This window comes from Callospermophilus lateralis, chromosome 7, assembly GCF_048772815.1.
Source record: "Callospermophilus lateralis isolate mCalLat2 chromosome 7, mCalLat2.hap1, whole genome shotgun sequence".
NCBI lineage: Eukaryota > Metazoa > Chordata > Mammalia > Rodentia > Sciuridae > Callospermophilus > Callospermophilus lateralis.
Window position 1 is genome coordinate 136,041,837 of NC_135311.1, and position 13,199 is coordinate 136,055,035.

Here is a 13,199-nt window from a genome sequence, read left to right on the forward strand (position 1 = left end):
GAGGAAGTCCTGCTGCGGACATCAGCTTCCGATTCCACAGGGGGCCCTTTCCCCAGCCCCACGGCTCCCTTTGAAGTGACTGCTATTTATTCGACTTATTTATTTATTTATTTATTTAGCTGTTTTCTATAAGATGTTTCTTACCTCTGAGCACAAATTTCCTCAGTGAAATAAAGTCAACATTGTACCTCTTTTGAAATGGATTTGTCTCCATGTGTTCACAGCAATCCCTTGTTTGGGGGAAAAAAAATCACAACACCCAGTGTTTTCTGCAGGTCCCAGAGAGGTCCTAATGGTGGGTTGGAGGCGCAGCCTGAGGGCTGGTCCAGTGGGCGGTGGGGCTTGCTTTCCCTCCAGGGTCGTTAATGCTCTAAAATGTCTGTGCACACGTCATACATGCAAGACACTTTGCAGAAGCTGCTGTTCAGAGTGGATACTCCCTTCCTGGGAGCGGGGTGACCGCAGGGCGTGAGTCACCGCCTTTGTCTCCCTGGTCTTGTGTGCCTGGAATTCCACCAACCAGTAAAGCTGTCTCCCTGCTGATGGCTCCTTTCAGAAGCTCTAACCAAAGTGTCAGGGACTGGAGGCAGAGTGTGTGTCGGGGGGTGAAGGCTGCTCACGTGCACCCAGTGGGGTGAGGCTCCATCCTGCCTCAGACCTCAGCTTCCTGATGTCACCCAGGAAAGGAGCCTTCAAAAACCCTAACCAGTTGGGCACCATAGAGCCCGCCTGTCATCCTGGAGACTCAGGAGGCTGAGAAGGGGGGATCTCAAGTTTGAGGCCAGCCTTGGCAACCAAGCCACACTGTCTCAAAAGAAAACATAAAAAGGGGCTGGGGATGTGGCTCCGTGGTAAAGCACCCTTGGGTTCAATCCCCAGTACGAACAAATAAACAAAACCCCAAATCACAAGTCAACAAGGTTCTGACCAGAAGCCGAGCTCTTTGGGTGCCCTTCCCCTGGGGCTGCCATCTCACTTCCTCTGACCCCAGAGAGAGACAAGGAGACAGCCTGCAGAATCCCGTTGTGTGTCTTTCACAGGGTCCCCTCCCACACCCTGCATTGCCGGGGTCCCAGGCCACACGGCCAAACCCTGTCCTCATTTATGGTCTGAGCTCAGCTGCAGGATGAGGCCCATTTCCTGGGTGAGAAAACTGAGACTCAGAAAAAAACCAAAGCACCCTACCTGAGAGCCTGCAGCCACCAAGGGCTGGTGCTGGGGTGCTGGTGGGAACCAGCCGGAGGCCAGGTCCGTGTGCTCCGACTCCCTCACTCCAGGCCCTGCCTGCGCTCCCACAGGTCCTTCCAACGTGCTCATCTGGGTTTTTTTGAGTGAGAGGGAACCAGGAGGCTGGCTCTTCATGTTATTTCTCATTTTAACCCAGAATGCACCAGAGCTTATGGGTGTCTGATGAGGTCAATTAATATTTTTATGTTTTAAACTGGGGCTTGAACACGGGGGTGCTTTGCCACTCAGCCACATCCCCAGCCCTTTCTACTTTTTTTTTTTTTTTTTTTTTTTTTTGGACACAGGATCTTGCTAAGTTGCTTAGGGCCTTACTAAGTTGCTGAGGCTGGCCTCAAGCTTGCGATCCTCCTGCTTCAGCCTCCAGAGTCACTGGGATTGCAGGTGTGCGTCACCACACCTGGATTTATTAAGATTTTTTTTTTTAATGAAGTTTTAGGAGCAGCTTATTTTCCAAGAGACTGTTGAGTCGTCTTTGTTTATACTTCTGACCTAGGAGGGCAATGAGTGGTTAGAACATGTATGAAGGTCTTATCAGTGGAGCAGGCAGAGTCCTATCTGCTGTGACTGTCCTTACAACTCCACAAAGAACTCCTACCACCCCTTGTTCTACAGACGGGCAACCAGGCCACAGAGAAGTCGTGTACCCTGCTTAGGACTCTGCAGTTAGTAAATGGCTCTGCCAGGACTCAGCCTGGCTCCTAACCACTGGCCTGCCCAGCCTTTCCCGAGCCAGTGGACTGGGCTTGCTGGTGGAGGGAGTTTCCTCCTACTGGCATTGCTACTTCAGCACTTGGGGACAGGGCCTGCTGGCAGCCTGTCCCTCTGCTCAGTGATGAAGACACACCCCTCCCAGAACACTCACTCCCCAAACAGCCGGAGCTTCAGAATCTTCAAGGGGAGACCAGCTCATCCATAAGGAGGGCTCGGTCGGTGGAACCCGCACACGTACTAGATCCTGTTACTGGGTCTTTTCCCCAAGTAAAGGTCCAGGAAAGAGGACCCCAGGTTACTTGTGCAAGAGTCAAGTGTGACTGCTGGGGACTAGGTAGTGGGCAGCCTGGTGTACCCAGAAGAGGGACGTCTGTCTCACCCAGTTCCCCTGCAGATGGTGTGGTGGACAGCACCACTGTGCATGCACTGTTCCTGGATGCCCTTCAAAACCAGCCCTCCACAGTGCACACCTGTAATCCTAGCGACTCTGGAGGCTGAGGCAGAAGGATTGCAAGTAAAAGGCCAACCTCAGCAACTTAGTGAGGCCCTGAGCAACTTAGTGGAATGGTATACAAAAAAATTTTTTTTAAAAGATTGGAGTAAAGCACACCTGGGTTCAATCTCCAGTACCTAAAATAAAATAAAATAAACTCCGCCCTCCCTGATGTATTCCCTTGTAGTACCATGGCTCTAACCTCCCTGGCTAGCCAGTCTTCAATCTACCAAATGTCTTTCTTTTTTTTTTTTTTTTAATTGTAGTTGGACACAATACCTTTATTTTATTTATTTGTTTTATGTGGTGCTGAGGATCGAACCCAGGGCCTCATCCATGCTATGCGAGTGTTCTTCTGCTGAGCCACAACCCCAGCCCAAAATGATCTTTCAGACACAAATCACTTTATTCTTTCTAGAAAGAAGTGTTGGTGAAAACAGACCCAGGGAGATTCAGTCCACTGTTCCAGGAAAGTTTTCAGGGGAGGGTGACCAGCTTTGCCAGGCCTTGAGTGACGAGGTTACGGAAGTCAGGACAGCGCTGGGACAATTGCTTCTTTCTTTCTTTCTTTCTTTCTTTCTTTCTTTCTTTCTTTCTTTCTTTCTTTCTTTCTTTCTTTCTCTCTTTCTTTCTTTCTTTCTCTCTTTCTTTCTTTCTTTCTTTCTCTCTTTCTTTCTTTCTTCTCTCTCTCTCTCTCTCTCTCTCTCTCTCTCTCTCTCTCTCTCTCTCTCTTTCTTTCTTCTGTGCCAGGGATTGAACCCAGGGGCACTTAACCATTGGGCCATGTCCCCAGCCCCCCTTTAAAAGATATTTCATTTTTTCTGTTTAGATACGCATGGCAGTAGAGAGCATTTTGACATGTCATGCATACATGGAGCATAACTTCCCATTCTTGTGGTTGTACATGATGTGGAGTTTCTCTGGTGTGTATTCATATATGAACATAGGAAAGTTATGTCCAGCGCATCCTACTGTCTTTCCTATTCCCACCCTCCCTCCCTTCCCTTCATCCCCCTTTGTCTAATTCAGTAAACTTATTCCCCCCTTATTGTGAGTTAGCATCTGCTTATCAGAGAGGATATTCAGTTTTTGGTTTTGGGGGATTGGTTTATTTCACTTAGCATGATAGTCTTCAGTTCCATCCATTTACCAGCAAATGCCGTAATCCCATTCTTCTTTATAGCTGAGTAATATTCTTTTGTGTGTATATAACACATTCTTTTTAAAATTTATTATTTTTATTAGATCTCCTTTGTTGTACATGACAGAAGAATGCATTTCAATTCATCGCACACAAATGGAGCTCAACATTTCAATTCTCTGGTTGTACACAATGTAGAAACACACCATTCTTACACCACACTGTCTTTCTCCAGTCGTCTATTGAAGGGCACCTAGGTTGATTCCACGGCTTGGCTATTGTGAGTTGAGCTGCTATGAACATTGATATGGCTGGTCACTATAGTATGCTGCTTTTAAATCTTTTTAGCATATGCTGAGGAGAGGCCCAACTCTTATATTTTATTTTGAGACAGGGTCTCACTAAATTGCTTAGGGTCTCGCCCATTGCTGAGGCTGGCTTTGAACTTGTGGTCCTCCTTCCTCAGTCTCCAGAGCAGCTGGGGTTACAGGTGTGAACCACGGCGGCCAGCACCTGTGATGCTCTTCCCTCTGCTCCTTGCGGTGGCTTTAACCCTTCTGAGAATGACTCGTGGTAAGGCGAAAAATGCAGACCCAGGTCTAACCCAGATCATGAACTTGGCCGTTGTCTGGCTCCTGCTGTGACTGTCTTCTGTCCTCTCTGGGACCTGTCACCCACTGCCTATCTGGAAGAATCAGTCCTATTCCACTACGTGACCCGTTTCCCCCACGGGGTCAGGAGTCACCCCACACAGCTGGGTGACCTAAAACACGCTCTGTCTCTGTCTGCCCTGGACACTGGCTCCTGCTCTCCTGCCCCTGACATGGCCCAGCCCATGGCCTGACCTGGCCACTTCTGTGCCACCGGCCCGGCTTCCAACAGCAGTCCTGCTCTCTTCTGCCTGAGGGCCGTCTCTGGCACGGGGCACACCCGGCTTCCCTGGAGCAGACAGGAAGTGCTGGGGAGCTGACCTGAGCTGGAGCGGCCTCCACCCACCTCTGGTTAGACTTGGCATTTGAAGGCCCAGCTCCCGTAGCTCACAGGTGACTCTTATCTTCCCCAGGCTCAGTGCTGTCCGCAGGGAGGGGCGGCTTACGTGGTCACCGAAGTTGCCACTTCTCTGCTCTCCTGCTGGCATTTCCAGGGATTGCCTCCAAAATAAGCCATTTGTGTTTGAATCCTGGTCTCAAGTTCAGGAGACCTAAGCTAAGACACCCCCGAGTGATTAACCCTTCTTCAGGGCCCTCCCGGATGACATGATGCCAGCCCTTGGAATCTTCCTTGACTCTCTTCCCTGGCTGGACGCCGGGCAGGCACCACGTCCCAGTTCCTCCCTCCTAACATCTGCTCATGACCTTGCACCTCGTCCTGGTTTAGGCCCACATTGACCGCTGCCCCAGCTTCCGTTCATCTCTCTCTGCATCAGTGGAGGGAGCAGAACCTTTGTGTTTCAGTCAGAGGGTGACTCCCTCTCTCCATGGCATCCCCTGGGAGGACAAGGTACAATGGTGGGCACTCAGGTGTATTGGGGGGCCCTGGGTAGAGAGGAGGCACCGAAGGCAAACTTATTGCTGAGACTGGCTTTGAACTTGTAGGTCCTCTTGTCTCAGTCTCCAGAGCAGCTGGGCACCGAAGGCAAACTTATTGATTTAGTCATTTAGAAAATATCATCTAAATAATTGGTATGCCCCCTCTGGGTGCTGGGTGCTGGGACAGTGTCCTGAAGCTGCCTCACACCTGCAGGGCCTGCCCGTACCTCTTGCTGCCCAGCAAATGCGGCCATAGCCAGGGCCGACGCGGTGCTCACGGTTGCCACCTGCGCCCCCCCCCCCCATACCAAAATGTCCTCACAGGCAGCAAGATTGTCCATCAGTCATGGGAGGCTCAGAGGGGACCCAGGGAGGAACCAAGCAGAGGGGTGAGAGACAGCTGGGAAAGACGCTGCAGATACAGTGTGTGTTAGGGGGTGACTTGTGCCCCCCAAATATAGAATTCCTAGCCCCTGGGACCTCAGAATGTGACCTTATTTGAAAATAGGGTCATTAGAGGTGTAATGAGTTGGTGAGTAGACATGCTGGTGCCGGGGACTCCCGGGACAGCCCAGCTGGTGTCCTCAACAGAGCAGCAGAGACACCTGGAGGGAAGGAAGCCTCGCACTGTCAGGGCCAGAGACTAGAGTGTGGCAGCCACGAGCCTAGGACTGCCAGGGACGGCCACCAGAACTGAGAAGAGGAGGAGAGGACTCCCTTACAGATTCCAAAGGAGCAGGGCCCTGGTGGCACTCGCTCTCCGATGTCCAGCCTCCAGGACTGGGAGCAACGCATTTCTGTCACTTAAGCCCTACTGTGCTCCTCTCAGGGAGGACTCTGAGAGCAGTTCTCTGTGAACTCTGCCTGGGCCCAGTGTGACCACCCACTGTGGCCGGCTGGGTCACATGTACCCTTTCATTTCCTCTCCTTCCCTACCTGTGTGGGCAGCCTCAGATGGTCCCCAAGGACGCCCCCACCCCCCCCCCCCCCCCCCCCCGGTTCTCCGGCCCTTGTTAACCCTCCCCCTTGGCCTATGAGCAGAGCCTAGCAACTCACCTCCGTGGTGAGGCTTCCAGAGCTCCCCTTCTCTCCTCCCTCCTCTCCCACCTGACGGAAGTCCATTGCTTCTCTGACAGCAGATCCTCCCCAGGCAGGCCTTGCCATAGACCCAGCAACATCTTCACTGCGGCCCATGAGAGCCCTGAGCTGGAGACACCAGCCCAGCTGGTTCTCACCCTGATCCATAGCCATCAATGGTCAGCTAGTAGGTGTGTTGCTGAAGGCTGCCAGGGTTGGGGGCTGCTTGTTACTGCAACAATGGTTAACTAACACAATCCCTCACTTCCCTGTCTCCTTCACTCTCATTTCCGTGGGGTTGGCACCCCCACAAAGCCTTAGCAAGTGAAATTTGCCTTGGGCTTTGTTTTCCAGGGAATCAGGTCCCTATCTTTCAGCCTCCGGGGTCCTCCATATTGTACCAAAGAAACAGTATGTTGATTTCAAAGTCAGAAACAGCCATTCCTAGATCCTGTAGATTCCAACCGGCTTCTCCCAAGTGAGGTTTCTCCCTTAGACCACTGGGGTCTGATAGAATCATGCTATCAGTATGATGGGTTCTTCTGCCAGGTCTGTACATGTGTGGCGTTGCTGGGACTTCAAGGATCCCTGCAGCAGCCCACAGCACCCCCAGGGAGAGTCGTGAAACCAAACTCCAGACCAGAAACTAGAGAGACCCAAATTATAGATTCTGCACCTATTGGCCACATTCCTTCCACCCTATGACCAAGATGAGCTCTTTCCAGAGGAAAAGGAAGGCCCGGCTGATTGTCCAGCTGGAGGGGTGGTGGGGTGGCAGTGGGCCCGGCTTCCTGTGCCTGTGGCTCTTCTTCTTCTCACTCCTACAGGTGGCTTCTCCACAGTCCACTAAGTATTGTGTCTGCACAAGGCTCCCCGAAGTTGAGCAGGGATATGACGAGGAACTTAACATTAAGCCATTTCGGATTCAAATCAGGGCTTTATTAGAATTTGGGGGGATGCTGTTGAAGGCTATCTGGGTCTGACCTGGCTCTGTTGATGTAGGAGGTGACTCTGGTTCTACACAAAGCCTTCCCCTCCCCAGTAAAATAAGATCATAAAAGAAACTCGACAAATGGCACTCACATCCCACTCCAGTTTCACTCTGGAAGAAGAAAATGGATTTTGATGAAAGGAGACGGGCAAATTCTGAAATTCTCTTTCCAGAAGCTTGGAGGGGAACTTCTGCTCTCCTGGGGCCACCTGTGAACCTCAGAGCTGGCCCAGGAGAGGGGCAGCCTTGTCCCTCTGAGGTCAAGCTACTGCCATAATGCCTTTCTGGAAGACTCTGCCTGCATCAAAGGCCTGTCTCAAAGAGCATCTCCAGGAAATGCGCCTTGTGGTGCGCACAGCAAGGAGCCGGTCCCCAGTGTGGCTGTATGCTGAATCCCTTTTGCTATTAATAACCCTGCAGCCGAGTAATTAAGCTGTGAGTACATTCCAGAGACTCATCAGGATGGATTTTTGGCTCAGATCTTCTACTTAGAGTTGCACCAATTTCAAATTTCAAGATGCTCAAACCCTCAAGATGGCTGAAGAGGGTCCCCATTTCCTTCCATCTTAGAATACAATCACCTCAGGCTTCTCTTGTGACCTTTGGCCATTTGCTGCCCTGATTTGCTGTCTTGTGGATATCTAACAGCTTCTCCATCTGGACAACCAAGGGGTCAGCACAGCGGGGATGGACCTGGCCAGGATATTCTGAGCCTCCCAGCGGTCTAAATCACAGTGGAAGTAGACACAGGTCATGGAGATCAGAAGTGGCCCTTTCCCTGTGATGGTCAGAGAGGAGAGAGCCACCAAGTGCACAGCTACAGCCGCAGGGCAGGGGAAAGTGGGAGCTGCTCATGGCACCCGAGAGGTGTCTCGTTGGGGAATTCACCCATAGGGCAGAGAGGCAGCAGTGTGCCGAAATGGCTTGAGAATGTGAGCACTGTCACCCCTGGGCTTCCACCCTGGAATTTGTCCCTCTGAAAATGAGACACTAGTACCCACCTCCTAGGGGTTGAAATGAGATGGTCACATATGGCTGTCAAAACAGGGCCTAGCACAACCTGAATGACCAATAAGGGTGACCATCATGATCACCCCACTGTTCCAGAGCAGCTCCTCTGAGCTCCAACACTGCTCTGAGAGGTGGGTGGGGGTGGCTTTTACATTTTTTTTCTATTTCACAGATGAAAAAAAAATAAGGCCCCAAAGATGTAGGGAACTGGTTTGTTGGAGGCCAAGATACAGGTCTCTCAACCCTTCAAATTCACCTCCCTCTGCCGTGCACGCCCTGTTGAGCGGGCCCAGTGTGGTGTTCAGCAACTGGAGGCCACTCTCTTAAGGTGGGCGCCTCACTGCCAGTCCTTTTCCTGTGGGGTTCAGGGAATTGAGGCCTCTGTGGCGTAGTCACTTGCCTGGCCTCCGAGAGGAACGGCTTGAAGGGGAACGGCGTGGGCCACTTGCCAACTCGCCCTGGCTGCTCTCCTGGAGTGGTGAAGGCGACCCCCCACTCACTGTCTTGACAGGGTCACAGTGAGAAAAAGTGCTGGCCAAGCCGCTCTCCCACTGTCTTGACAGGGTCACAGTGAGGATGAATGCTGGCAAAGCCACGCTGGTTGGTGGGAAACCAAAACCATGAGACCCTTCTTTATGTAATTGGGACTTTTAATTTTCATGCTTATGTTCCTGACAGGAGGCATGAGCATGTTAAATGCCAAACAAATTAAATTTCAGATGGCTAGAACACAACAGGTAGTTCATGCCTTGGAGGCTGTTCTACTACCCCTCAGCATATCAAGGACAAAGTAGAAGGCTGTTCTTCTATCTCAGTACACTAAGGACAAATCTGATAATGGACAACAATCATCCTCTGAAAGGTCATGAGAATTTTAGGCACCACATTGATTATATCAACTAGAACCCAAGCTCATATTTCCGGCCTCTTAGAAAACCTAATCATTATGCTTATTTTACAAAGCCCACCATATGTAGTTTCATTTTTGATTGAGGAAAGTTATATTATACACTTAGGAAAGTTAAAACATATAAAGATATATTCTTCTCTTTTTATAAACCCTTTTTTACTTTACATAGGGATATATGATGAGCATAGTTAATATTGGTGGAAAGTGGACTGATGTTTAGAACTTATTTCCTATTGAGAAAGATTATAAAGATATGAGAACTAGTGCACCTTGACTGAGAAACAAAGAAACTCTTTGAGAAAGCAGCTCAACCAGTTTTATGAGAATAAATTTAGGAATTAATTAAAATAGCTTTATAAGACACAGTTTTAGAATAATGTTAGAAATATTATTTTATTTAGATTCTTAAGTTTAGAAATTCTTAAGTTTTTAGTTGTATGGGTTTCTGATATGTTTTAAGAATGATTCATAAACTTTAGGATGTTTTAAGTATAAGATTTAAGGGGACTTTTTTAGATGGGAATTTTAGATTAGAAATAAGTACAAGTGTACTTTAAACTTAAAGGTTAATGATTGGTTAGGAGACTTAGAGTCTGGTTACGTAGTTTGGCATTAGTTAATAAGAAAATAGCATATCTTGGGGAAAATAGTAAATCTTGGGAAAATCTGAAAAATGTAAATTAGTGACGTATTTTATTAATGATTCTGTACTTTTATTTTTCATTTTTTATTTTTTTTAAATATTTTATTTTTTAGTTGTAGTTGGACACAATACTTTTATTTTATTTATTTTTATGTGGTGGTGATGATCCAACCCAGGGTCTCACACGTGCTAGGCAAGTGCTCTACCACTGAGCCACATCCCCAGCCCCCGATTCTGTCCTTTTAATAATTAAATAACTAAAGGTCATATCCTGGAAAAATGTAAATTAATGTTACATTTTTTTGTACCCCCAAACATGGTTAAGGAAATGTCACATCTTGGCAAAGTTTTAAATTATATAATCAATGATGTATTCTGAATCGATAATGATGAGAAAAATTGCAATAAAAGATGACCCAGAGAAAGCTGCATTAGAGCCTCTCTCTCTGGAGATGGCTCCAACGGAACGATCCTGTCCCATCTTTTCGCCGAGGCCACTCATCCTTCAGGACTCCCTGGACCCCGCTAGGGCAGGACCCGGCACTGGAGAGGATGGGGCCGCCGCAAGCCCCCAGCAGTCCACAAGCAGAAGGTGGGGAGGTGAAGAGGCGCTCTCCAGGCCGGTCCCCTGCACACCTGGGGCGGGGGCGCCCGGGGGCCGTGAAGGAGCAGCAGCTCTGGAGAGGACCAGCGCGTCCCCCACTCCTCTGCCAGCGGAATTCTTGGAACCTTCATCGCATTTGTTCCCAGCTGACTCAATACTCTAAAAAGTGACTCCCTTTCACCTGACCGCGGAGAAGGACGCCCAGGGGTGAGGGCACCCGTCTGCGGCCAGAGGTCCGCCCCCAGCGGATGAAGCAGGTGTGAAGGCCGCCGAGCGCCCGCCTGCACTTCCTGGGCCCGAGCCCCTGGCCGCCGGCCATCCCCTCCTCTCCCACCCTTATTTGGAGCCCCTGACACTGAGCCGCAAGCAGACAGGGGCAGTTGGGCCCCGGCCAGCGGCCACCCTCTGCTTCCCGCGTGGGTCCCCGTTGCTGAGGAGAAAGAATCCCGGGGCGCGGCGGGGAGATAACCAAGGACTCTTTTTTGCTCTTCTCACACCTTTGAAGTGGGGGCCTCTTGAGGCAAATCAGCAAGAATGTGGCTCGTGCAGCGGAGGATCTGGGGGGCTGCGGGAGCGGCTCGAGGTGCAGGGGCCGTGACAGCGCTGCTGGCTGATAACTTTAAAAGGGCATCTTCGGCGGGCTCCTCACTCTGCCGCTTTATCGCTGCAAGTGACAGAATGGGGAGGTTCTGGCCCTGCTGCATGCTCAGACGGCAGGGGCTATAAAAACGGGAGGCGCTGGGCAGCGGAGACAGTGACGGATGCAGGCCAAGGAAGGGGAGCCAGAGAGGAGGGAGAAGAGACAGCCAGCACCCCACCGCCCCTCGACCGCCGCCAGCATGGGCTCCTTCTCCGCCGTCGGCGTGAGCCTCCTCCTCTTCCTGCTGTTCCAGCTTCCAGGCCAAGCGGGAGCCAAGCCCGTGTACAGCGCCGTGTCCAGCGCAGAGCTGGCGGATTTCAAGGTAGGGCCAGAAAGGAGGTTCATCCCGGCACCAGGGGGCTTTCCAGTGCTGGGCTGGCTCATTTGGATTCTCTCCAAGGCAACGAACCAGAACCCTCCCTCCCCCCTGTATTTTCCTTTTGTGAAGAATTTGCTAGACCGTTTGGAGGACAAGATGCCTTTAGAAAATGAGGTTCCCTCACGAGTCCTAGGCGAGCAGAATGACGAAGCAGGGCCAGCTGTCCCTGACGAGACTTCCTGGACCAGGGAGGTCAGCCCAGACCAGGGAGATGGGGCTGGCCCAGGGCGGGACCCCTGGGACTCTGCTGATGGCTCTGCCCTCTTGAGAAACAAGCCGACGGCCCCTCGGAGCCTGCCGAGATCCAGCTGTTTCGGAGGAAGGATGGACAGGATTGGAGCCCACAGTGGCCTGGGCTGTAACAGCTTCCGGGTAAGAGGATCTGGAGTTGGGAACAGGATGGGAAGAAAATGGGGTCGCATTACCATAGCAGTACCAGCAGGGGACTCCTACAGGAAGGGGACCCGTGTAGAAGATAACTCCTTCTGAGTTTCTACCCCGACTTGGGGGGTGCCCCACAAGTCTCAGAACAATGTCATCACACTCAGCTGTAGCCTGCTGGAAAAATGCTTAAAAAAAAAAAAGTCACCACAGCATTGAACAATTAAAATACAGGGTCAAGTCCCCTTTGCTCTGCTGATTAGAGATTGTGTTCTTCCCAGAACTGCAAGATTCTGCGGGAGCTAGGTGACATTGACAAGGATTGCTCCTCTGAGCTCAATGGAACTCAGAGATCACTAAGCTGGAGGGGGCATGGGGGCCAGGGAGTAGCTGCCGGAAGGTCCAGTAAAAGGTTTGACACTGTCCTATGATGCTGACCCTCCAGTAGAGCCAGATCGCCAAGCCGAATGTCTTTCTCTTTGTAGTACGGAAGATAACAGCCTGGCCGGGCAGACTGCAGGAGACCCTTGACCCAGGGTCTCACCAAGTGTGGTCTCATGGCATTGCCACTGAGTCGGGATGAGCACACTGTTGGAGCTTCAACTTCCTGTCAACATTTCTCACATCTGATGCTAAATGTAGATCAAGTGGCTTAGCTGTGGCTCCTCTGCCGTTCCCACCCCACGCGTCACTGTCAACCCCACCTACTACTGAAAGCCTTGCAAAACCAATAAACTTCAGCACCACGGACAGAAGCCGAGCCCCGGTGTAGTTTTTTTTTTTTCCCCCAGTTTCCAAGGGAGAACAATGGAGCCCCGTAGGCCGTTGTCTGAGATGAAAATACTGTTTCTTTCTTCCTCTTTCACCCCCCCCCTTTATTTTTGGTGGGAGGTGGGGACCTCAAATTGCAGCTTCCAACCTGCTCCACCTCCTCAACAGCCTCAGCCCCAGAACCCAGAAAGGCCCTGAGCCTGAAAGGGCACTTCCTTTACTTTTCTCCAGACTTGCTCACATTCAGGGCATTGTTGATTGAAAATAAAACTCACAAACCTCTCCATTTCATCTCCTGGTTACAGCTACTGCAGCTGCACTCAACAGACAACACTTGCATCCCTACTGCTTATGGGTTACAGTATTTGTTTTGTTTAGGGCACATTTAGAAAATGAGGCTATTAGCTACTTTTTATCTGATTCATTTAAGAGAGTTCACTGCGGCAGCCAAGCCAATCACACTTCTAGCTTGGTTCAGAGCTGGCTGTGCGCTGGGTTCAACGGCTGAGCAAAGTGAAGAAAGGTTTGCTGTGCCGAGGGGCCGCGAGGGGCCACCAGGGGCCATGAGGGGCCACCAGGGGCCGTGAGTTCCAGTGCCATTTGTGAACTACCTACCAGAGCATAGTTTTTTTCTCTTCAGGCCCAAGGTGCCTGGACTTGTGGATGGCAC

The 13,199-nt window shown here is 50.8% G+C and overlaps 1 protein-coding gene across 1 annotated transcript; it reads left to right on the forward strand.

Moving 5' to 3' along the window:
* The first annotated feature begins 11,197 nt into the window (after window positions 1-11,197).
* Nppa (natriuretic peptide A) lies at window positions 11,198-11,866 on the forward strand. Its single transcript, XM_076862663.1, has 2 exons — window positions 11,198-11,320; window positions 11,447-11,866. Exons 1-2 carry the CDS (start codon window positions 11,198-11,200, stop codon window positions 11,864-11,866), a joined length of 543 nt encoding a protein of 180 aa, XP_076718778.1.
* Window positions 11,867-13,199: the final 1,333 nt, after the last annotated feature.

Excerpts from the sequence above, each read along its gene's own strand:
- Nppa (XM_076862663.1), top strand. The coding sequence starts at position 11,198 with ATGGGCTCCTTCTCCGCCGTCGGCGTGAGCCTCCTCCTCTTCCTGCTG. Across the intron at positions 11,321-11,446 it reads CAGAGCTGGCGGATTTCAAG|AATTTGCTAGACCGTTTGGA; the intron begins GTAGGGCCAGAA and ends CCTTTTGTGAAG.